The 27,270-nt window shown below is 35.2% G+C and overlaps 1 protein-coding gene and 1 long non-coding RNA gene across 3 annotated transcripts in view; one reads left to right on the top strand and one right to left on the bottom strand.

Annotated features, from left to right (window-relative positions):
• LOC127835111 (1,4-alpha-glucan-branching enzyme-like) overlaps positions 1-12,509 on the bottom strand; it is a 31,110-nt gene extending 18,601 nt beyond the window's left edge. Inside the window, exons 1-4 of the mRNA XM_052361429.1 lie at positions 12,367-12,509; positions 8,366-8,535; positions 6,788-6,903; positions 2,795-2,911 (exon numbers count right to left, since the gene is read on the bottom strand). Of these exons, the coding sequence (XP_052217389.1) occupies positions 2,795-2,911; positions 6,788-6,903; positions 8,366-8,535; positions 12,367-12,455 (492 nt within the window). The 5' untranslated portion in view covers positions 12,456-12,509. The remainder of the gene's footprint in view (positions 1-2,794; positions 2,912-6,787; positions 6,904-8,365; positions 8,536-12,366) is intronic.
• A 26-nt stretch (positions 12,510-12,535) lies between these two features.
• LOC127835204 (uncharacterized) lies at positions 12,536-24,668 on the top strand. Of its 2 annotated transcripts, none has more exons than XR_008028413.1 (3): positions 12,536-12,688; positions 18,875-18,973; positions 23,409-24,668. It is a non-coding gene; the product is annotated as an uncharacterized LOC127835204 (long non-coding RNA). The 2 variants fall into 2 exon arrangements; XR_008028414.1 differs by lacking the exon at positions 12,536-12,688 and adding an exon at positions 12,705-12,850.
• The last annotated feature ends 2,602 nt before the right edge of the window (positions 24,669-27,270 follow it).

Here is a 27,270-nt window from a genome sequence, read left to right as displayed (position 1 = left end):
AAAAAAGACCAACAAAATTTCCTGGACAGTAAATTTGTGGGAAAAACAACACCTACAAACATGTGTTCGTCATTTGCAGATGTGATTGTAACACATGGGGAAAAGATTGAGTAATTTACAGCAGGTGGGCAATGTTCATGTAAATCACAGTCTAATGCATTCAAGTGATTGTAACTGGCCCAGTTTCTTACATGCCAAATCACTTGTACATTGTTATAAAGTGATAGTAAATGGATAAGCAGAACTGAATAACCTTTACAGAGTGTTTGAAGCCGATTTCTTACGCGTCATATTGCATAACAATCATCTCCAAACTGATGACAATCATACCTGCACCAATGAGAAGAAGCCAATATTTGTATTTGCAATATAAGTCAGCAAATAATTTTGCATAGTTTTCAATAATGCTGTAGTTCTATAGCTGATATAAAAGCACAGAAGCTATTACAATAAGGTATTGGTCATCCATAATCATCTAATCATATATTGTCTTCAATCTGCAAGGTAATGGCTAACAAGAGTTCCGCGGTCGGAGATGACTGCATTGAAGCCGGATTTTTGATTTAAATGACAGGAAAGTACCTTTCGTGTTTTTGTCAATGCAATACTTAAATTACTGAAATATTGTTCAAAGGTCAAAATGAAATGTAAGTACTTTTCAAGGCATGAGCAAACCTTGTGTTATGTTAAGCTACCCCAACAAAGTGAAACAGCAAAAATTATAATATTTTAGAGCCCTTTCACATTTGAAGTTGCCGCAACTCTGAACCTCAATTGAATGTCCTTGAAATTACCAGTGGTAAGCATACCAAAGTTAAATCATGAAAAAAATATTCACATTTAAGGTCACTGTCAATTGAAAGACTTTAAAATGACCAGTTGTTCTCTTGACCAGTGGTCATCTGTTAGTCATGGCAAAGTCCATGTCCAAGCATACGAAAGTTAAAACAACTTTTAATTTTTAACATTCAAGGTCACAGTGACCTTGACCTTCAATGACCTTAAAATGACCAATTGTCATCTACTAGTGCTGGCCAACCTTCATGTCCAGTTTGAAGACTGTAAGTCCAAGCATAAGAAAGTTATACCATGAAATAAGAATTTTAACATTTTTACATTCAAGGTCACGGTGACCTTGACCTTAAAATGACCAGTGGTCATCTACTAGTTCTGGCCAACCTTCATATCAAGTTTGAAGACTCTAGGTCTAAGCATACCAAAGTATTAACAACTTTAACATATTTACATCCAAGGTCACAGTGACCTCGACCTTCAAATGAATGACCTTGAAATGACCAGTGGTCATCTAAGTGTGCTTGCAAACCTTTACGTCAAGTTTGAGATTCTAGGTCCAAGCATACCAAAGTTACAACAATTTTAACATTTTAACATTTAAGTTCACAGTGACCTTGACCTTCAAATGAATGACATTGAAATGAATGACCTTGAAATGACCAGTGGTCATCTAAGTGTGCTTGCAAACCTTTACGTCAAGTTTGAGATTCTAGGTCCAAGCATACCAAAGTTATAACAATTTTAACATTTTAACATTTAAGGTCACAGTGACCTTGACCTTCAAATGAATGACATTGAAATGACCAGTGGTCATCTTCTAGTACTGGCCAATCTTTATTTCAAGTTTGAAGACTCTAGGTACAAGCATACCAAAGTTATAACATAAAATAAGAACTTTAACATTTTTACATTCAAGGTCACAGTGACCTTGACCTTCAAATGAATGACCTTGAAATGTCCAGTGGTTACTTACTAGTTCTGGCCAACCTTCATGTCAAGTTTCAAGACTCTAGGTCCAAGCATACCAAAGTTATAACAACTTTAACATTTTTACATTCAAGGTCACAGTGACCTTGACCTTCAAATGAATGACCTTGAAATGTCCAGTGGTTACTTACTAGTTCTGGCCAACCTTCATGTCAAGTTTCAAGACTCTAGGTCCAAGCATACCAAAGTTATAACAACTTTAACATTTTTATATTGAAGGTCACAGTGACCTTCACCTTCAAATGAATGACCTTGAAATGACCAGTGGTCATCTGTTAATCCTGGCCAACCTTCATGTCAAGTTTGAAGACTCTAGGTCCAAGCATACCAAAGTTATACCATGAAATAAGAACTTTAACATTTTTACATTCAAGGTCACAGTGACCTTGACCTTCAAATGAATGACCTTGAAATGACCAGTGGTTACTAACTAGTTATGGCCAACCTTCATGTCAAGTTTCAAGACTCTAGGTCCAAGCATACCAAAGTTATAACAACTTTAACATTTTTTATATTGAAGGTCACAGTGACCTTGACCTTCAAATGAATGACCTTGAAATGACCAGTGGTCATCTGTTAATCCTGGCCAACCTTCATGTCAAGTTTGAAGACTCTAGGTCCAAGCATACCAAAGTTATACCATGAAATAAGAACTTTAACATTTTCGAGCACGCCGCCACCCCGCCCGCCCCCCCCGCCCGCCCGACAACATCAATCTATAAGCCGAGATTTTTTCGAAAAAAATCCGGCTAATTAAAATACAACATCCATGAACACCATATTACACATACTGGGAATTGCAGGGGTTAAAAATTTGCCCTAAACCTTACTATTCTACATAAACACATTTGACAGTAAGTGCTTACCGGTAACTGTATTTGTGGTTTACATGAAATGTCAAATGTTGTATGGTTAAGCATGTAAATTCAATGGTTTAACCGGAAATTATTGCCATAAAGATGCCAATATAAAGATGCTATTTCCACTTTACTGTGTTTACACAAGTTCTTACTTCTGGTGGGTCCCAGAACACCTGGTCATATACGGGAACCTTCTCTTCTCTCGTGACTCTCTTCGCCCAAGGGCACAAACGGTCCTCCATTTTACCTCCCCTTGTGTGCATAACCAACTGGAAAAATATAAATTGTAACGTAGTAGGGATATTTCAGTATTCATATGGCTATAATACCATTAATTGTTTGTATCACCAACTGCACAATTTGAAAAGGTACAATAAATGTGAAGTTTTATCATATATTTGCAACAATATCATACACACCCATTGAAAGCATCAACAATTTTGAAATAGCAGAAATGTTGCAGCATTTATTCAGCTTTAGTGCCATACATCACAAACTGAACAAGAGATTGCCAAGCAGTATTGTCCGCTACCGGTGAAATTCCACCATTGTCAGAATTAAAAAAATAAATAAATAAATATTTGTTGCCATAGCAACCAGAATTCTTGACGTAGGAACAAAATGAAATGACGTGCACATTCTCCATATTGCCATCTATCCATGTTTCAAGTTTCATGAAAAAATATGAAGAACTTTTAAAGTTATTGCAGGATCCAGAAAAGTGTGACAGACAGACTGACAGTCATGTAGTAAAATTATCCAGCATTCATATTGATAAACTCACATACCTCCCATTGTATGCATCACAAATACAAAAATAGAACTTATGTGTCAGCATTCATATTTCTGAAGTACACTACTGCCAGGCAGACATTAAATCAGAGATAAGCTGATGATGAATATTCAAAGCTGAACCAAATATTTCCCAACTTAAACAAATTGTATCTTCAAATCAGATCTTATACAAAAAATGCTATACGTACATTTATATATATACTTTGAATACGAAATGTCAGCGGTAATAATAAAAATTCATTGGCTTCATGAACAAGAGATGTCATTCACCTTATGACTGTGAAGCCAAATATAATTGTGAACATATGTATGATTTCAATTGAATATTGTAGTAGTTACAGAGAAATATACTTACAGCAATTTTTTCCTTCTTTATAAAGAACCCGAAAACAGCACTTTCCCAATTAGGAAAAAATACATATTTCCCAATTGCTGTCAAAATTTCCCGATTGAAGGTTTCAAATTTTTTTTTTTTTTTTTTTTTTTTTTAAATTATAAATAAAGTGCATTATTTAGTTAGTTTTCCTATGCAGCTCTGTGACTCGAACCTACATTAATATAATATTGACAACTTCAGTATATAGTTATCAATTTTAAAGTATTTGGGAGCAAAAAAAAAACAAATTCTCCAACATGTAGACATTTAGACGTGTATTTTCAAAATTGCAGGGGTTTTCGTACACAATTTTCGCCATTGGGCTGAGACCGACACTTTTTCTAATTTGGAAAAAAAAATCCATAACTTTTTGCATGAAAACTTTTACAAGGCTTTTATAAGTACAAAGGGGCATACTCATTAAAAAATGCTGGTCAAAGTTATAAGTATGGTGAGTGGCTGTTCTTATTTCCCTGTACAGTTTCATTATGTAGAAGATTGAGATATGGAGTATTTGCACTCAAACCGTAACCTGAATTTTCTGAATTTAGATAACGACATAGTCAAAAAGCAGTGATATGGCAATGTGGAATGTTCATTTACAGCAGAGAATTATGCAGACATCAACATTTGAGTCGTGTTCTGAGAAAACTGGGCATAATGCATGTGCGTAAAGTGTCGTCCCAGATTAGCCTGTGCAGTCTGCACAGGCTAATCAGGGAAGACACTTTCCGCTTTTATGACATTTTTCGTTTAAATGAAGACTCTTCTTAGCAAAAATCCAATTTAGGCGGAAAGTGTCATCCCTGATTAGCCTGTGCGGACTGCACGACACTTAACGCACATGCATTATGCCCAGTTTTCTCAGAACACTACACATTTATACATTGGTGAGTAGTTTAGCTTGAACTTTCAATTAATAGTAAAGCTAAAAACAACAACACAAAACACATAAACATTGCAACACCTTGAAACCAGGATATGAAACTTAAATTTTTTATTTTAATTCAATAAATTGTGCAATACCAGGATAATGTTTTTATTTTTGCATACCAAGAAATCTTGACCTTACCTCAAATAGCCCCAAAACTAATCCATGTTAGACCCGAGTATAAGCTACCTCACCAATTTAAACGTCATACCATATGTCTTCAAATTATTGTTTTAATCTTAGACACAGTGACCTCGACTGTGACTAAATAGGCTACCTACACACAAAGTTTCAGCAGAATACCCCCATCCAAATATAAGTGTTTCAGCAGATTCCATTTTTCTACTTTCATAAACAGTGAACTTGCCAAGATTTTTGGGGTATTTGCACCCAAATGTTTACCAGAATTTTCGTAGCCCAAACTTAACGCATTCATGTACCAGTATGTGGTAATGCTGTATGAAGCATGAAACTTGAATTTTTGGCACCAATTTCAGGTGTATTCAATCATTAATTCTTAAATCTTAACATATGGGCACAAACTACAAGAAAAACTGTCTTTTATGCACGAAACATGTTTGCAAAACATATTTGAATAACTTGCAATATTTGCAAAAATAAAGGTTTTAATGGTGACTTTACAGCCGGTGTGTAAAACCCTGTAGATCCTGCACCCTGTACTACTTACTGAGCAGCTTATCACAGTACAATATAATGACAAATCCCCACACTGTGACCCTGTAAGTTGTAAAAATAAAAGAAATTTGGAGCCTGGGGCAGGCCAGTTTTTACCCCAGGGGCATGTTTGAACAAAGTTTGTAAAGAACCACAATATAATGTTACATACCAACACTTACACATTTGGTTCTTGTGGTTTCAAAGGAGAATTTTAAACAAGATGTGTTTGTGAAACACAAAGTCCCCCTATATGATGTTTGACCTTGTAGGATGACCTTGACCTTTCACCACTCAAAATGTGCAGCTCCATGAGATACACATGCATTTCAAATATAAAATTGCTAGCTCCAATATTGCAGAAGTGACATTACATGAGCAATTTTGACCCATATATTTGACCTTGAAGGATGACCTTGACCTTTCACCACTCAAAATGTGCAGCTCCATTAGATACACATGCATGCCAAATATCAAGTTGCTATCTTCAATATTGCAAAAGTACTCATAAAATGAGCGATTTTGGCCACATATATTTGACATCTGACCTTGAAGGATGACCTTGACCTTGACCTTTCACCACTCAAAATGTGCAGCTCCATGAGATACACATGCATGCCAAATATCAAGTTGCTATCTTGAATATTCAAATACTGCAAAAGTATACATTAAATGAGCGATTTTGACCCATATATTTGACCTTTGACCTTGAACGATGACCTTAACCTTTAACCACTCAAAATGTGCAGCTCCATGAGATACATATGCATGCCAAATATCAAGTTGCTATCTTCAATATTGCAAAAGTTATTGCAAATGTTAAAGTTGGCGCAAACAGACCAACCAACCAACCAACAGACCAACCAACCAACAGACCAACAGACAGGGCAAAAACAATATGTCCCCCACTACTATAGTTTTTACTAAATAAAAACTTATTTATTAAGTCTATAGAAAAAATGCAACCCCACGGTGTGACCAATTTTATGAAATTAAGCAGAGAGCAAATATACAATGTTACATGTACACCTGACCATAAATAACACATCAGAATGTTGTAGTTTCAGAGATGCACATATTATAATTTTTTATTAAAGATTCTACAGTAAAAATAGTGATGAAATTCTGTTCAGTGGAATTGTCTTAGTTATTGAAATTGGCCTCCTTTTTATGCTATAAAACATTTTTTGAAAGTTTGGTGACAATATGATGGAAACAGGTTGAGTAACAGCAGAAACAAAAAAATGCCAAATGACACCACTGAGTGACAGACATTTCGGAAACTCTATGCCTGCCTTAATGGGCATAAAACACAAAATCATATAAACTAACAGCAAAAACGTTATCAGCTATGCTTTTTTTCTTCACCTTTACTTTGGTGTTGTGCTTGATGGGACAGCTTCCATCAGGATTCGGTGGAATGGTCAACTCCCATTTCCCAAAGTCCAGCTTCTTGAATGGGTACTGGGTCTGGTTCCAACTATCTGACGCAAACAGAAGGACTGCGCTATGAAACATACATTATTTATCTATATACAAATATGTTGCATATAAATACATGTGTACGGTGAGGATGAAATACTCTATTGATTGTTTTCACACACAGTGTATTACTATATAAAGTATTGTGTAAAATTAACAACTCAGTTGTGTGACACATGCATTTAAAAATTATATTATAACAACTTTTCTGATTATGTGAATGAATAGAAAGTAATTTTCATCAATAGTCTGCAGTATATTTTATGATATGCTTCACATTACAGAGATCTATTATTTACCAAACTAAAACAATGTTTAACATTATAAAATACAAAAGTCTACCAATAATATCCTAATGGCAGTTGATTTTTAGAGTTTAGTAAATATCTAAGTTCTTTTTTATACCTTATTTCATCCACACAAGACCTTTTTTAAAGCAGAAAAAAAGCAAGATGCTGCATTCAAAAAACACATATGCCGCTGGCAGAAGCCTCGTTTCATTGGCCAATATGAAATTGAATAAGTCGAAGTCCTAAAGTAAGTCAATGCCATGGTCAAAATGAGGTAAGGTGATATGTGGGTGCCGAGTGTTTAATTAAACTTTCAAACCTTTTTAGTAAGCAACATTTATGTATAGAACATTCCAGTGGTTAACTCTTTCAGTGCGGGAACCGAATTTTGAAGGCCTTTGCAAACAGTTTGGATCCAGATGAGACGCCACAGAACGTGGCGTCTCATCAGGATCCAAACTGTTTGCTATTCTGATAATGTTCTTTGAAAAAAATCGAAGAAAATGCTAATTTTAGAAATTCAGCAGACGACATTTAAGCAGACGACAAATTTCCCAGCATGCAAAGGGTTAAATAAGAACTTCTGAGTTATTCCGAAAGTAGGTCAATGTAAAGATCAAAATGAGAAGAGGTGATGTGAGAGTGTTGAAAGTGTTCATAGATAACGAGGTGATGTGAGTGTGTTGAAAGTGTTCATAGATAACATCCAAGAGGTGATGTGAGTGTGTTGAAAGTGAAGAGGTGATGTGAGTGTGTTGAAAGTGAAGAGGTGATGTGAGTATGTTGAAAGTGTTCATAGATAACATTCAGAAGAGGTGATGTGAGTGTGTTGAAAGTGTTCATAGATAACATTCAAGTATCACTGATTTGTTAATTACCTTAACATTTTAACCAAGTTTCATGAAACTGTTGTAGCAATAGGTATTGATGTTAAAAAGAGCATCATTTTGAGTAAACCAAAGATTTAGACTCTCTGAATTAGTCCGAAGTACAAAAGTAGGTAAGGGGAGGCAGTTGTGTTTTTAGAGCTCAAATACATCATTTTGCAAGTACAGAAGCTATGTGAAAAACATTATTGTTTTAAGACAAAACGTGTCATATCAACAGACAGACAAATGGAAAATGAATGACCCTACCAGCCCATCGCTATGTAAAAAAAAGTTGTATAACTTACTGAAATCTCCTCTTAGGTAGATTCCCTCTGCCATTGGTGCCCACTCTAGCACGTGGATGCCGTTATCCGAGGTCCTATGAATGCCAAACCTCTCATAGCCACGTGTAAACTTCTCGAGACCACCTTCGTTTGCATCTATCTGGCTTAACAGGTTCTTGAAGCATCCATACCTGCAAAGTTATTGGTTATATCTCCACATATTGTTATATTATTGTGTTCCATTGTAATTGTGAAAAATAAAAATAAATTAAAACCATTAGGAACAATGACCCTGGGTTGATAATGATGATTATGATAATAAAATGATATGCTAAGAGCATGGAATTACCATGGTTTGAGGATGATGAAAGTTAAATCCTTTGATACAAACACAGTGATTTTTTTTGCTTTTATTTGTTACAGCCTGTGCCATTTAAATTGGGAAAATTAGCGCGATAAACCGTGAAATTGGGAAAAATAGCACGATAAACCATGAAATTGGGAAAAATTAAGAATTATAAATATTAGTGTGAGTAACAGAATTAATATTGTTTTTAAGTGCATGTTCAGGGGGTTTTCTAGCCATTTTGAGAAAAGGAGTCTGGTGAAATTGGGATTTTTTTTTCAATCAATAAGTGGAAAATTTGGGAATTATTTATCAACAAAAAGGACTAAATTAAAGGTATACAGTTTGTAAGATGTTAAAAAAAAATAAAGTTGAGATCTAGAGTTAAGAAATCATAAGACACTTCTTTCTTAAAAAAAAAGTGTTTTTTTTTGGGGGGGGGGGGGGGGGGGGAATTTGGATTTTTTTTGGGAAATTTTGGTCAGATTTTTGGGAAAAAACGTGGAATTTCGCGATTGGGAAGCAGCCGAAATTCGGCGGTAATTTTGTGCAAAAAAAATCACTGAATCAGATTGGTGTAATTGCAAACAGTGACTTGTAGACTTTCTAAAATGTTTTATTCTCACATTCAATAATTCATTATAAAAAAAAAACAAATAGCTTGCATGAATTACAAAAATATATATGTACAGAGTTCCAGGAGTTCTAATTGAACTCTAAGCGCACAAAGTGGAATACTTAAGAGAGCAACTTCAGTACTGCCCCACTTGAATCATAGAGGGACTAATTATTGGGGACTAATTATCAAAGATATAATTTAAACAATTCTAGCACAAGCTTAATTCTTCTTGCATGCTCTGAGATTTTATTATATATATGTTCATTCCTATACGGTCGCACCCAGCAGGTTGCCGTCGAGGGCCATAACTCTGACAACCTTCCAGTCCTATCTGGCGTCCCCCAAGGCTCGGTCCTCGGACCTTGCCTGTTTCTATCATACATTAATGACCTCCCTGACAGTGTTAAGAGCAAGGTTAGGCTTTTCGCAGATGATACTATTGTTTATTTAACAATTAAATCTACCCAAGATGCACAAACCCTCCAAAAAGATCTCTTAAATCTTGAAAACTGGGAATCCGATTGGTCAATGGAATTCAACCCCGATAAATGTGAAATCCTTAGAATCAGCCGCAAAAAACATCCTTTCCTTTTTCCCTACAAACTTCATGGTATAGAACTAAAAGCCACAGAGACTGCAAAATACCTAGGTGTCACCATAAGTAAAGACCTGTCTTGGACCAATCACATAAACAACATAACATCAAAGGCCAGTAATTCACTCAGATTCATTAAAAGAAATATCAAAACTTCAAATAAAAAGGTTAAAGAGACTGCCTACAAAACGTATGTTAGGCCCCAGTTAGAATACTGTTCAACTGTTTGGCATCCTTGGCAAAAATATCTCATTTACAAAATTGAACAAGTCCAAAGATCAGCTGCCAGGTATGTTTGTAATGACTACAACTATACCAGTAGTGTTACCCAAATGCTAAATGATCTCAAATGGCAAACCCTAGAACAGCGTCGTAACATCAGTAATGTCACATTATTATACAAAATCCAAAATAATCTTGTGTGGGTTGACCATCACCACCTGACACCCACCAGAAATCTGAACTACCTGGTACCGTACTCAAGGACACAGTATCACTCGAATTCATTTTTCCCGCGTAGTATTCTTCTGTGGAATGGCCTGCCTGTGTCCTTACAAGCTAGTCCCAGTTTAGACATCTTTACTGGGCAGCTGCATCGTTTCCACCAGTTCTAATCTATTGTGTTTTTAACTTTTTATCTTAGTCTTGTAGCTTCTTTTATCTTTTTATCTGTACCTAGTAAATTGCACTTAACATATCTTTAACAGCTATTTTCTGACAACGCGCCTGCTTCTGATAATCGTTCAACGATTGTAAAGCAGTACCATGTAGATAGGTAGATAGATAGATAGATACAACTAAGAAATGGAGCGTCAATAGCTGCGAGTCATTTGGATTATTGCAACTTAAAACACAAGTTATGAAGCTTATAAGGCTGTGAATTAAAATCTGATTTATTGACTAGTCATTCCCAACAGTGTTAGATGTCATATTGCACCAAATATAACCATATCCAGGTTTTTTTTTTCCTTCTTTGGGACCTGCCGAAAATCGGCCCTTTCCCCTCGGATTTTTTTTCCCCTCAGCTGGTCAGCTGGTAAATTTTCCCCTAGATTTCATTTTCCCCTAAAAAAAAAAAAAAAAAAAATTTTTTTTTTTTTTTTTTTTTTTTTTTTTTTTACCTTTAAATATATAAGTTAACCTGATCAACTGTAGAAACTAGAAAAATCTTGCATAATTAAATAATCTGTTGCATTGAATTTGTTTTAAAAACAGTAAAATATGTTAAATTGTATATTTTAGACTTTGCTTATTTTCCCCAAAATCCGGCTTTTCGCACAATTTTTTCCCCAAAGTTCGACGTTTCGCGCAATTTTTTTCCCCTCAAAAAAGGCCAGGCCCTTTCCCCAAAATCAGATAAAAAACCCTGATATCATTCTTTGTTAGTGTCATACTGTTTAGTACCTTATGATGGTCATCAGGAACACTTTATGAAATAAAACTAACTACAGGATATATGGTTATACACTCTAGAGTTTATTATGGGTAGTATCTATGGAAAAAAACTTCAAATTTGATCAACAAAAGTGACAAAAAACGCAATGCAAGCTATTCAACTGCATAGTCAATATAAATTGCCGCCTAAGAGTCTTTTGATGATTTTTGCTTTGGCAGACTCTTGGCGTCAATAGTCCACTCTATCTTTTTAATAGCGAGAGTTTTCCTTCTTTGTCGCTATTGATGCGCAAGGAATTTGGTGCGCAACATTCAAGCCCCGATATCAGACAGTTAATATCAACGGATTGCAATAATATTTACATACCTGTGTAGATAATTCATTTCTCAATAATGTTCCGTAAGAATTATGTAATGACTCTTTCAATTTTGCACGCCTGACCAATTTAAATCAACACACTACTCACATTTTCAATTCCAATTGCTGTGCCCGCTGTATACGGCAGGTAGATTTTAATCGATAACGCAGCCTATTACACCGCAATGCCTTCTTCTGATTGGTTGATATTTACATATTTCATAACATGGCGAGAGGTCAGTGATTGTATTGCGATTAAAGCAGAAGTTTAACTGAAACAAATTATGCCTTTTAACTTCAATTCGACGCTATTTGAGGTAAAAATGGACTAATTAACTAAAACATTATGAGTTGGTAATGTTATTTTGCAATTTTAAGCATATTGATGTACTAGTATTGTATTTATTTTTCGTAATGGTTTTTGCAGACCGGAGTTTCAGCGTTCAGATATATTCTGACCGCGAATTCTTTCATCTATTCAACTGCACTATAATTACAGATACGCGAAACAAGATTGCTTGAGATAAGAAATACATCCCTTGCAGATAGTTGCAATAATCAAACCCCCAGCTATTGCCCTCCGGGTCGCTAGGAGCTGTACGTGTATACTCATAAAAGCTCAGATCATTCGAGAAGAACCATGAGTATGAGTCCGTTTATATGGACTAGCTTGTCAGCAAATCCCAAATTCTCATAACAGTTTGCATACCTTCTACGGATTTCTCCCTCATGTAGTCTCAAATACCCATCAGCTTCGAACAGTTTGTCGATATACGGCACCTCGATCTGAGATGACATACTTTCTATGTGATGCAAACCGAGCAAAAGTAACCGCACATGTGAAGCTTCAACCTTCAGAATCTGCAGGCTGTCAACAATCCGAAAGGTCAAGGTCACTCACACACAAAAAATCCGACATCATGCAATGTGCGTGTGCTATTTTGTCGCAATCTTTTAAACAAATAAAAAAAGAAGAGCTTAAATACTTTTTGTGTCGCCATACGTTAACGTGAATTGGAAATTCTTAAAAAGTAAGTTATTTTGTAGATTTTTTTGTTAATTGATTTATTTAAAGGTAATGGAAGTGACATCCCCTAAATGAACTCTTCAAAAAAAGATCAGCTGAGTGAGCTGTCAAAAAATGTAAACATGATTGATTGAAAGTTGCGGAGTTGGCACGTTTTGTAAAACATGTAAGTTCAACATTTCCTTAAGATATTTAGTTTGTTTAAGAAGTCTATAGTAACGAATAATTTATTTGTTATTCTCGTTTATTCTTTTTTGTCTAACTGTTTTGTAATGATTCTATACATCCGGATTTGGTACCCATCCGGATTGACAACTGTGAAGTGTGATTAAATTTAAAACAACTGATTGTCAATGCCTGAGTAAGTCTTTGGAAACCAATATGTATCATCGCAATGAAACCTGCAAATGGACCAGGATCTGTATGGGAGTTATGGAGGTTTCGGTAAATGACAAGTTCGGTAAATTGATTTATATAGTAAATGCCGTGGAGGTTTCAGTATAGGTCTAAATAGGGATTATCGCACCTTTTGTCGATAAGCGTGTACATTAATTGAGTTGTTTGGCACTAATTAAATTATCTGTTTAAATGTACGGAGTTGATTTTATCAATTTAGAGATGTTTGCAAAGTGTTAATATTAATAATCCAGACTTGCAACCTATTAATATTCTAATCAAGGGAGGTAAATTATATATTAAAAGTTTATCTTTAGGTCATGATCGTTTTGTATTTTATATATGTTTTTAAACAATTAGTTGATAAAAACCTTAATAAAAGCGTATCAGATAAAAAAATAATAATGTGGCTATTACAAGAGATGGCCTCCACGTGGCAAGAGCTGGGCAACATATTCATTATGTTGGCATACTACCTTATGTTTATATAATGAGAAATTTTCGGTGGTTTAAAATACTAAGATCAAATATGTTTGTTTCTTATATAAATAAATTTCTCGCTTCTTCTTCCTACAATAAGATCAGCACATAAGGTATTATTCCTAAAATAATCTAGATATGTATGTTAAGATCGTGAACATGCTTTAACACGGCCGAGTTTTTACATACACGATCAGTAACTTTCAAACTGTGAAATGAACAAAAGTTTTCCTTCTTTAATCATGTTTACAAAAAATACTGCTGGTGACATCAACGCACGAGCGTGTTCCGCAAACCTTGGTCTGTACAAGTTGGCCAACCTTCTCTGAGAGGAATCTGAGACAGTTGATCTTCATATTATACGGCTGGTGAGCCAGCACCTTCTCACGAAGATCAGACGGAAGAAATATGTTGCGATACACGGCAGACTATATCAAGCATGGGATGACTACGAAGAGGAGATGCTGACAACCACTGATCTACTGAGGATCATCAGCCATATCAATGCCCTGGGACCATCCACGGCAGTCCACCACATGCTCGACGCCGACGAGTTTTGAACGATGTGAATGACTGATATGGTTGAAATGTCACATTAAATTGTACTGTGTCATAAATGTATCTCATTTTTATTAGAAATGAAATTAAATCAGCATGCGGAAAATCTGAATGATAATAATGTGTCGTATTAATATTGTACTGTGTCATAAATGTATCTTATTAATATGTGACTACTCCCTCATTTTTTTTAAATGACATGAAATATTCAAATATATCCTTTTTTTATTCAACGGATTTGTTCAGGCTAAAAACGATATCAGTTATTTGGCCGTAAAACCCATTGTTCCAGTACAGTAGCCAGGTGCCTGTGTATTAAGATAGTGATCATCACAGCAGCTTGCTATTACACAGTGTATTCATTCTGCTGGCGTTGTGTTAGATGTCATTTTTATCAGTTTTCAATTATGTGTATCTCTTCCCTTAACTCAACGTTCAATGGCACGCGCATTTAACATAATTATAAAACATAACGCGTATCATTATATTACTTTTTATTAATTACGTACACGTATTAGATTTTATTTTTTTTTTTTTTCTTGTGTTTTTCTCAACCAGACAGAAATAATAAAACATGTAATATAAAATTCAACATTTGGCTCTTACAAGAGGTGGCCTCCACGTGGCAAGAGCTTTGGTTTCATAATCATTATGTTGGCAAACTACCCAATGTTTATATATTGAGAAATTGAGTGTTTATCGGTGGTCTAAAATACTATTGCGCTTTATATTTAAACTGAAATCATTTTTATTAAATCATATTTTACAAGAAACTTTTTTAAATAGCATTAAACTTAATTAAAGGTCTTACATTGATTCCGCCATAAATCATTATTTATTATTACTATAATGTTATTTAAATAAAAGCACCAATTATAAAAAAAACAACAACAGTATTGCATTATTTAAATCGTAAATTTACCTACAATTTCCTAACAGAATTCGTTTTTCAGAGGTAGCTCATTCATTTCCCTTAATTCTTTACCGTAGCATAGCATTAATAACTCAACTCAAAATTAATCCACAGTTTGCAAATAAATGCCCCTAATGTTATTGTAAGCTTATAATAGGTGTCATTAACACCTCGTTGTAGGTATACCACCTCTATAAAAACCAATTTACCGAAACCTCCACGGCATTTACTATATAAATCAATTTACCGAACTTGTCATTTACCGAAACCTCCAGCACCCCTGTATGGCAGGTAGCTCAGGTAGCAGAATTATAACCTCATTGGAAATAAGTTGTAAAACTTTCATGGGACATCCTGTGTTATATATATATATATGTCATGTCTTGATTTCATCATCTTGTAACTTCTTGTTATTTCATGTATTTGCTTTATATACTGACTAGTTACTTGTAAATGAATGTAACTGATTAACTTTGACTGATATTTATAAAATGTGATTTATCAATGCATTGTGATGCAAAATCTGTGATACCGGGTAATTGCAATTATATATATATATTTGCATGGATAAATAAGTAAAAAAATCCACCTGCTCCCTCATAGCCGCCCTCAACCTGAACCCTTATGACCTCTCATTATTCTCAAATGACTCCTGGCAGAAGAACTGCCTTAATTTTTATCTATTGCTCTACAAGTCAGTCACAGGGGACTCACTCAAGCATTGACCATCTGTTCATTGGATCACATTTATTACTCTAAATATAGAAAAACGTTTATAACACAGCAATTAAAACGAATTGGTACATACATATTTATTCAGTAAGACAAGGGGGACGAGTACAATTACAAATGTTAACTATAAACCAATCATCCTTTTAAGTGCAAAAGTTTTAAAGAAATTCTTCACAAATATATCTTAAACCATTTCAAGGCTACCTACTTTAACCCCATTTCAATCTGGTTTAATACCAAAAGTTTCCACTGTCCATCAATTTGCCTCAGTTTGTCACTCTTTTTGTAAAAGCCCTTGCCATGCAAAATATAACAAATTCATACCAGACCTCACTAGATTTTAATGGACTTTGTTCTTTGTTAACCAAACAATAGCAATACCTTGTATAGAGTTTAATTTTATTATAATGACGTTCACAATGTATTCCAATTCTAAATACAAAAAAATAACAACTTAATTAAAACCCGTAACCGTTGCATGAAAACGTATGGAAAAAAACACTTTTATTTAAAAGGGCAGATATCTTTGTGATTTTTTGTGTACATTACAAGTAATTTTAAACAGATATATAAAAAACTAGTACTCTCAGAGGGGTAATCAATTGTCGAGCAAGATGACAATATCCGATTTGAAACAGGTAATTTTTGCTGTATAATACCCTTTCTTACTTTTGTGAAATTTTAAAATGCCAATCACTTTCCAGCCATATCATTAAGAAAGTGATAAGCATCTATTTTGTATTTAAATTCTCTTTTTATTTCGACATTACTCGCAACAAACTTTCTTAGAAGAAGCTATAATTTTGGGATCCCACTAAGAAACAAGGTGCAATATTTGATTGGTTCTAAGAACTGCACTTGGAGAGCTTTTACGTCACCAGCAAGATAAAACTTGTTGGTAAAATCTGTTTTATCTTAAAGTTAAATAGATTATGTAAAATTTTGTGTTGATTTTTAACCCAAGTTTTACGTTTGTTTGTTGAACACAAGGTCCAAAAATTTGGAAATATTATTGGTTATGTCCGAGGTCCGACGTCTTTCACATGGGCTGCCGTTGAAATAGTTTAAGAGGTTAAAGCCATATTTTGTAACATTTTAAAGGCATTCAATAGAGAAAGGCTCATGGGAATTATTCATAAGGTCTACTCCCACTAAGAGGTATCTCGGGCAATATTCTACCCTAGTAAATGACTGGTTTAAAGACTTTTTAAATGACAGGAGACAGTGTCTTGTAATTTCTGGCTCATTACCCTCCTTGCTTTGTATACATAAATGACATTGTACAAGATATACATATCCATTTAGAGATTTCTTTTAGAGATGCTTTTGTCATGTTTCAATCATATGTTGCCATGATCTCAGTGCTTTGTTAATGATGACAATTTAACACTGTCCTTAGTTGTCCTTTTAATTTTTAGTTAAAGTTTTACATTATATACATACGGTAAATTGAACAAGACAATCCAGCGTTAGCCGTCTCTGAGATTTTTTTGACCTGAAATGGTGCCCTTTACTTTTAGCAATCGCATTCGACTCTCAAGACATTCTCAAAATGACAATAATTTTTCTTGATTTTTCTTGAAACTTCTTATAATTCAGACTTTTTGAAAAACGTTGGTATGATTGAATAACATTTTTAGCTAGTCCAATATTTATCCCCCAAAAATTTATTTGTCTGAATGTTGAAAGTATTATCATGGTAAAATTGTATATGTACCTTATTTAATAAAACAAACCAATATCAAAGTTATTCAATATAGATCCACAATTTTGTTGACATTCTAAAACTTATTGATCGTCATGTTCTATAAATCTGATAATATTATTTTATGCTATAGTATTAATAATGCATGTCTTCAAATGTACGAAGTGAAGAAGTATTTCAATTTGTTAATTCAGTTACCAGAACTCACAACTTTTTATCCCCAACAAAATTTCGGATGATATATAGTAATTGGTCCCGTCTGTCTGTCCATCCGTCCTTCCGTTCGAAACTTTGTCCAGAGCATAACTCCAAATCTATTCAATGGAATTACTTTAAACTTAAAATATAAACAGATGGCAACTATGAAGAGTGCAGTGACCAAGAACCATAACTCTATCTACTTAAGTTTTTGAATTATCTCAGTTTATATAATTTTAAAGTAAATTTTTTCCCGGAGCATAACCTTAAATCTACGAAAAGGATTTACTCGAAACTTGAAATATAAACAGATCGCAATTAGAAAAAGTGCAATGACTAATTACCATAACTCTATCTACCTAAGTTTTTGAATTATCTCCCTTTATTTAATTTAAAGTAAATTTTTGTCCAGAGCATTGCTCTAAATCTACTGAAGGGATTTACTTGAAACTTGCAATATAAACATATGGCAAGTAGGAGAAGTACAGTGACCAAAAGCATAACTCTATCTACCTTAGTTTTTCAATTATCTCCCTTTATATAATTTCAAAGTAAATTTTGTCCGGAGCATAACCTTTAATCTACTGAAGGGATTTACTTGAAACTTGAAATATAAACAGATGGCAAGTAGGAAAAGTGCAATGGCTAAGAACCATAACTCTATCTACCTTAGTTTTTTAATTATCTCCCTTTATTTAATTTCAAAGTAATTTTTTGTCCGTAGCATAACTCTTAATCTACTGAAGGGATTTACTTGAAACTCGAAATATAAACAGATGGCAACTAGGAGAAGTGCAGTGAACATGAACCATAATTTATCGTCGGTAGTTTTTTTAATTATCTCCCTTTATTTATTATTCTACTCTCTAAAACAAATGTTCTCATACAAGCAAACACATTTTTGCGGGGATGGCCATGTTAACATGGCTCTTGTTAATGTTAAAATGGTAAGCTTTTACGAATAACACTTTTTCAGTTGACAAAATATTTTGTTTAATTTATTATAATGTGTGTTTACTTAAATCAACAAAACAACCAGTTTGACAAAACTAGTAATTATGTACACAATTAATTATTATATTCTGACAATTGTACCTAATTAGGTTAGTCAAGTAATATTTAAAATTTTGTTAAATTGTTGCTGATTAAATATTGTGTTTTGATTAATTTACACATTAATTTGCTTTGTATTTGTACTATATTTTCAGTTCAGTGACATAGCCATCTCATTGACATTCATATATACAACAATAATGGAATCATCTCATGGAAAAGAAGCAAATAGTTCTGGTTTAAATGAACAACAGGTTTGTTAGTTTGTTAGTTGTAGAATCGATATGACCTTTTTATTAACATACATTTTAATCTTCACAATTTAAGCTAGACTATTAAACAAATATAGAGGAAATATAGTACTATATAACTTCATAACTCACCTAAATGTTGGCATCCATGTCTGTGTACTGCTGCGGTTAAGATAAACATGCAACATCTCAATATCACTGTCCATAGGTCCATAACTTTTACTGTCAATTTAGTAGAATTTTGTCCCTTTTTTGTAATGTATAAAAAAAAATGTGCAATTCTGCAATTTTGTGTCCACTTGTGATATTGCACATACACATCACACAGTTGTTGACTAAGACTGTTAACTGTGACCAGTCTTTTAGCAGGATTGTATCCTTTGTTGTACTTAACAAGTTAAGATTTGGTGGAGGTCAAAATTCAGTTTTAAGTTTGCATTCAACAAGTACATACTGATATTTCTGTAGCTACTACAAATATTCAATTGAAACTTTACGCATTTGTTTTGGATCATCATGTCCTGGTCAACAACCAAAGCCCATAAGTTTGACCTTCAAGTTGGTAGATTTAAAGGGATCTTTTCACGCTTTGGTAAATTGACAGAATTGAAAAAAGTTGTTTCAGATTCGCAAATTTTCGTTTTAGTTATGATATTTGTGAGGAAACAGTAATACTGAACATTTACCATGGTCTAATATAGCCATTATATGCATCTTTTGACGATTTTAAAACCTAAAAGTTATAAAGCGTTGCAACGCGAAACGATTGAATAATTTGGAGAGTTCTGTTTTTGTCGTTAAATTTTGTGAAACTACGAAGATTGCTTATATAAGGTATAAAATACGTTCAGTATGTGTACACGGCGGAATAGCTCAGTAGGATTAAGCGTTTTTACTTCAGGACTCTGGCAGGACTCCAGGGGTCACTGGTTCGAAACCTGGTCCGGGCAATGTTCTTTTCCTTTTTTTAATTTTATTCTTGATTTTTTACTGGAGCTTTTACGATCCAATGTTTACATTTATCGATATAAAGCATTTAATGAATAAGTTAAAAAATGCCAAAATCTGTGAAAAGGCCCCTTTAATATGCCCATATATTCCTTTTGGTAGTAATGAATATCTATTACTCCTACATGTATCTCTAGCTGACATGCAGAACTGTGGAGGGAATGCAGTAGGGCCAGTTTGGTCAAGGTCACTGTTACAAAAAATTGAACGTCAGTAAGGATGGAGATTGTGCTGAAATTTTGTTTGTAGCTATGGACATGTAACAGGCTGTCCTCAGGTAAACAGAGGGATTGTATCTGAGGCCAGAGGAGTTCACTGGCAGTATAATAAGACAAAAGAGGTCATTGGAACTTCAGAAAGGACCTGTAACTTGTAAATTAAAAAAAAAAACGGTCTAAATGAAAAAAGTTTCACATTTTTTATCATTTACGCTCAGATTTAACTGGATACCTTAAGCTTTAACATAAAGAGTTGCTGTATTTTTGCTTTGTATGGAAAAAGATTTAGACATTTTAATTCATGTGTAGTTGTAATCTAACAATCAAATAACATGGATTTAATAAATAAATTGAATAAACCCCTCTACCAGGCAAAACACACTGCACGAGTATTGCAAATACGGAGTTGTGATGAATACATCAAGCCACTTGATGGGTGTGATGAATACATCAAGCCACTTAATGGGTGTGATGAATACATCAAGCCACTTGATGGGTGTGATGAATACATCAAGTCACTAAATGGGTGTGCTGAATACATCAAGTCACTAAATGGGTGTGATGAATACATCAAGCCACTTAATGGGTGTGATGAATACATCAAGTCACTAAATGGGTGTGATGAATACATCAAGCCACTTAATGGGTGTGCTGAATGAATCAAGTCACTAAATGGGTGTGCTGAATACATCAAGTCACTAAATGGGTGTGATGAATACATCAAGTCACTAAATGGGTGTGCTGAATACATCAAGTCACTAAATGGGTGTGATGAATACATCAAGCCACTTAATGGGTGTGATGAATAAATCAAGTCACTAAATGGGTGTGATGAATACATCAAGCCACTTAATGGGTGTGCTGAATAAATCAAGTCACTAAATGGGTGTGCTGAATACATCAAGTCACTAAATGGGTGTGATGAATACATCAAGTCACTAAATGGGTGTGATGAATACATCAAGCCACTAAATGGGTGTGATGAATACATCAAGTCCCTAAATGGGTGTGATGAATACATCAAGCCACTTAATGGGTGGGATGAATACATCAAGCCACTTAATGGGTGTGATGAATACATCAAGCCACTTAGTGGGTGTGCTGAATACATCAAGTCACTAAATGGGTGTGATGAATACTTCAAGTCACTTGAAGGGTGTGATATTTTTGCCTAACAACCCAATGTGATTATTTAAGTAACTGAATCAAGTGGATATCTAATGATGCAAACACAATTGCGCTATAACAAAATGGTATATTTTTATTTTCTCTGTGGCAATATACCTTTTAGCTCCTTTGAGAAAAATGTGCTTAGCATTATCTTTTGTGATTGCCTTTTACCTGTTGTGCATAACCATAATTTGCATCGTTAAAACATTTATTGCAAATCTTTATAAAATATGAACATTTATCCCCTTGACATATCGGCTGAGTTTGAAAATTTTGAGTCAAAAACTAGGTCACAAGTTAAAACTAAACAAAACCTCATGGACACTCTAGATGCAAAACTTATTTACCAATGGCTATGGCATTTGGTCAGAGCATTTGTCCCACTGCTATCTTGATCGAGAGCAATATTTAAAAATTAAGATCACTTGATTGGATAAAAACTACTTTCATTTATTTTAATTGCTCATTAGCTCTGTTTATATATAGGTATAACTATTTTTAACTTACCATTGGATTACTAGCTCATCATGATGAATATAACTGTGGTCGCCCTGGGTCTGATGTCTGTCAGCGTCGGCTTACATTTGGTCGTCAATTTTCACATTGTTGCCACTCTAGAGGTCTCATTTTTTTTTAATCTTGATGAATCATGGTCAGCTGGATGATTGATGTTGGCACTCTGGATCATCTGCGTCCAGATTCCAGGTCAAATAAAACTAGAAATGGCGCGGCAGAGGCCGACGCTTAACCCCACACCGCATGTTTGACCCAGGGGCGTCCCAGGGTTGGTTATGGGGCCATGCATAGTTGAGATTGACCGTATTGTCATAAGAGAAGTTCAGTATCAATTAGAAGTGAATTGGTGTAGAAATGAAGAAGTTATAGTAAAAGGCAATTTTGGGTGGGTGTGGCCTATGTGGGCGGGGCGCCCCATGGTTGGTAATGGGGCCATGCATAGTTGAGATTGATCGTATTGTCATAAGAGTAGTTCAGTATCAGTTAGAAGTGAATCGGTGTAGAAATTAAGAAATTATAGTAAAAGGCATTTTTGGGTGGGTGTGGCCTATGTGGGCAGGCGCCCCAGGGTTGGTAATGGGGCCATGCAAAATTGAGATTGACCGTATTGTCATAAGAGATTTTCAGTATCAATTTGAAGTGAATCCGTGTAGAAATGAAGAAGTTAATGTAAAATAACATTAAAAAAATGAGTGAAAATCTCTGACCCGGCCCCACCCCAATCCCATAACTTTTGACCCAGGGGTCAGATCAAAATTACAAATAGTGCAGGGTCGCACATATGCTCCTATCTACCATGTTTGTAAGTTTCAAGGTTCTAATGCTTATAGTGTAGGAGGAGATAGTGGCCAGAACGGACAGACGGACGGACAGACGGCGGAGATAACCACAATATCCCCACGCTTTTCAAAAAGCGTGGGGATAAAAAAAATGTGCCTAGTGCCACATTGATTAATTAAACTTGTTCAGAATGTGTATCTTGACAATATCTAGGCCAAAGTTTAGTGTGAACTATGTGTTTCCAAAATCTAGGTCACAATTACCATTATAGAGGCTACATTTATGAATCATAAATGAAGAAATTGGTTTAAATGTTTATCTTGGCAATATCCAAATATATATTTAAACCTACATGTAGGTTGCATGCATAAAAAAACTGTCATCAAGTGACAAGGTAAAATCTTAGAACAAAATTTTTACCACTTCAGACGTGGCAGTATGTCTCAATCTCTTAATCTCTTGACACTTGATCAGAATGTTTCTGTCAACTATATCTAGACCAAGTTTCAATTTCGTTCTTATGTGTCCAAAAACTACGTCACCAATTAAAATTTTCGCAAGCTTTTCCCCACTTAAAAAGCCACATTTATGATTCTATATATAATCGTGGTTAAACATGATCAGAATGTTTAAGTTTACAATCATGTTTGAAATTGGGCCAATATTTGTAAAAAAAAATAGGTCACGTTGTTGACAACTGGAGTAGCTTAACTCAGATGAGCACTTCAATGCTAAATGATTTTTAGGAGACCGAGCCAACAACCCCCTCCACCCCAGGGAAAATGAGCTGCGCCAGTGCTGAAGCCATAGCGCGATTCCGGAGTTTCAACATGCCAGAGGAGCTGAATTGCGCAGATCATGTCACCCATTCCGGAACTCATGTGGCGGAAGTGGTATACACAGAAAGAACAGCGTTGTGATCATACAGAAATGGGTTGTGATCTCATGTTGCCTTATATATACATGTATGCATATTGTATTTATTGAGTCTATAAACACATATGCATTTATTAGCTCGACTATTATATATGAAATATATATAGTGGAGCTATCCATTCCTACTCACCCCGGCGTCGGCGTTAGCGTGCAAATGTTAAAGTTTGCGTACCACCCCAAATATTTCCTATGTCCCTTGACATATTGCTTTCTTATTTTGCATACTTCTTAACCACCATGACCCCAACCTATAAACAAGAGCAGACGACTGTATCAAGCATTTTGTAAGAATTATGGCTCTTTTTCCACTTAGAATATGCATACTATTGATAACTCTATGTTAAAGTTTGCGTACCACCTCAAATATTTTCAATGTCCCTTGACATATTGCTTTTATATTTTGCATACTTCTTAACCAACATGACCCCAACCTATAAACAAGAGCAGACAACCGTATCAAGCATTTTGTAGGAATTATGGCCCTTTTTGTCTTTGTAACTTTGAATATTTTGTTAAATTTTGCGTTAAGATCCACTTTACTTCTAAAGTATCAAGGCTATTGCTTTCAAACTTCAAATACTTTCTTACTATCATGATGTTACTGTACCTTGTAAGTTGAATTTGACCTTGACCTTTGAATGACCTTGACTCCAAGGTCAAATTAATAAATTGTGCTTAATTTGCCATAACTTCTTTATTTAACATCAGATTTGATTTATACTTTGACAATACAACACTTACCTGACATACCACAATGGACTCCACCCAAACTATCCCCCACGCCCCACCCCAGAATCCCCCCCCCCCAAAAAAAAAAATAATTTTTTTTTGAAAGATCACCATTAAATGACCACACACCCACATTATACCCCGCTCTCCATAATGGCTTGCGTTATACTGTCAAGCACTCGAATAGTTGAGCGCATTGTCCTCTGACAGCTCTTGTTTATTTACTTGCAAATATAGCATTGTCTGTTTAGGTTAACAATCAGTGGCCTACAAAGTTTTCGTGTGTCTAATTGTACATGCTTTTCTCCTGATCATGGTATTAAAATGTACAGGTCTTTTTAGCTTTGACAATGTTTGATTTCAGTTTTCTGGTAAACTCCGCTACGGAATTGTTTTATACCCCCACATTTGGAGCTATTGCGCAATTGTCCATCTGTACATACATTTGCACTTGTCCGTCTGTACACAAATCAAGGTGTTGTGTACTCAAGTCTCAACTAATATTGAACTGGCGAATAACCTGAATGTGTAGGCGAGCGTGAAGGAAGTAACATTGTGACTGAAACCAGTTTTGGCTCATGTTAAACCCTTTGTCTTTTTCCATGATAACACATATTGTTCTACACAAATTCTGTTTTTCTTCCTGGCCGATTTTACTTAATTAAACTTTGACAGCCAAGAAGTGTATGCGGTTTTTGGGGATAGAAATTTGGCTGCAAACAAATGTGATCCGTGGTTATTTCGTCCAAGGCAACTCCTCTTAAAGGGGCCTTTTCACAGATAAATATATTGATAAATGTAAACATTTGATCTAAAAAGCTCAAGTAAAAAAAAACAAGAATAAAATTAAAGAAAGAAAAAAAGTAATTACTTAATAGGGACACGAACCACTGACTCCTGGAGCCCTGGAGTAAGTCTACCGCTTAGACCACTCAGCCATACGTGCTAATACCATATCTAATGAGTTTATACTTTATATAAGCAATCACACAATATTACAACAACATAACTTTCCAAATTATTCAATCGTTTCACGTTACAACGCTTTATAATTTTAATGCCCCCCTCCGAAGAAGAGGGGGTATATTGCTTTGCACATGTCGGTCTGTCGGTCGGTCTGTCTGTCGGTCCGTCCACCAGGTGGTTTCCGGACAATAACTCAAGAACGCTTGGGCCTAGGATCATGAAACTTCATTGGTACATTAATCATGACTCGCAGATGACCCCTATTGATTTTGAGGTCACTGGGTCAAAGGTCACGGTGACCCAAAATAGTAAAATGGTTTCCGGATGATAACTCAAGAACGCTTAGGCCTAGGATAATGAAACTTGATAGGTAGATTGATCATGACTCGCAGATGACCCCTATTGATTTTCAGGTCACTAGGTCAAAGGTCAAGGTCACAGTGACCCAAAATAGTAAAATGGTTTCCGGATGATAACTCAAGAACGCTAAGGCCTAGGATCATGAAACTCGATAGGTAGATTGATCATGACTCGCAGATGACCCCTATCGATTTTGAGGTCACTAGGTCAAGGATCAAGGTCACAGTGACCCGAAATAGTAAAATGGTTTCCGGATGATAACTCAAGAACGCTTATGCCTAGGATCATGAAACTTCGTAGGTAGATTGATAATGGCTGGCAGATGACCCCTATTGATTTTCAGGTCACTAGGTCAAAGGTCAAGGTCATGGTTACCCGAAATAGTAAAATGGTTACCGGATGATAACTCAAGAACGCTTATTTCTAGGATCATGAAACTTCATAGGTACATTGATCATGACTCGCAGATGACCCCTATTGATTTTCAGGTCACTCGGTCAAAGGTCAAGGTCACGGTGACCCAAAATAGTAAAATGGTTTCTGGATGATAACTCAAGAACGCTTATGCCTAGGATCATGAAACTTGATAGGTAGATTGATCATGACTCGCAGTTGACCACTAATGATTTACAGGTCACTATATCAAAAGTCAAGGTCACGGTGACCTGAAATAGTAAAATGGTTTCCGGATGATAACTCAAGAACGCTAATGGCTACGATCATGAAACTTCATAAGTAAATTGATCATGACTCGCAGATGACCCCTATTGATTTTGAAGTCACTAGGTCAAAGGTCAAGGTCATGGTGACCCGAAATAGTAAAATGGTTTCCGGATGATAACTCAAGAACGCTTATGCCTAGGATCATGAAACTTCATCGGTACATTGATCATGACTCGCAGATGACCCCTATTGATTTTCAGGTCAAAGGTCAAGGTCACAGTGACAAAAAACATATTCACACAATGGCTGTCATCACAACGGAGAGCCCATATGGGGGGCATGCATGTTTTACAAACAGCCTTTGTCAGGTTTTTAAATCGTCAAAAGCTGCATATAGTGGATATTGTAGAGCATGGTAAATGTTCAGTATTACTGTTTCCTCACAAATATCATAACTACAACGAAAATTGCGAATCTTGAATTTTTTTTTTTATTTTGTCAATTTACCAAAAACGTGAAAAGGACCCTTTAAACTTATTTGCAGATTTCGCCAAAACGTTCGCAGCTGAAGAACTTTAATGTATTGGTCATGTAATGGCATCACTTTTGACTGCGACCAATTTTTGCAGAATTATGACCTTTTGTAATTTTAGCAAACTTTAGTAAGATGTGTTCGTTTGTAATTGCGAGCATTCTTAAGTAAAATGTGTTCGTTGGGAGATTTTGTGATTGCCTGTTTGTCCATCGTCTTCAGTGTGTCATCCATTGTGCGGAGATTTTGTGATTGCCTGTTTGTCCATCGTCTTCAGTGTGTCATCCATTGTGCGTCAACAGTTATATTGTTAACATTCTTGAGGCCACGTTTATTATCCAGTCTTCATGAAACTTTGTTAGAACATGTGTCCCAATGCTATCTTCGTCGAGTTCGAAAATGTTGCTTGAAAAACATTGATG

Source organism: Dreissena polymorpha, chromosome 1 (assembly GCF_020536995.1).
Source record: "Dreissena polymorpha isolate Duluth1 chromosome 1, UMN_Dpol_1.0, whole genome shotgun sequence".
Taxonomy (NCBI): Eukaryota; Metazoa; Mollusca; class Bivalvia; order Myida; family Dreissenidae; genus Dreissena; species Dreissena polymorpha.
This window is presented reverse-complemented; position numbering and strand designations above follow the sequence as displayed.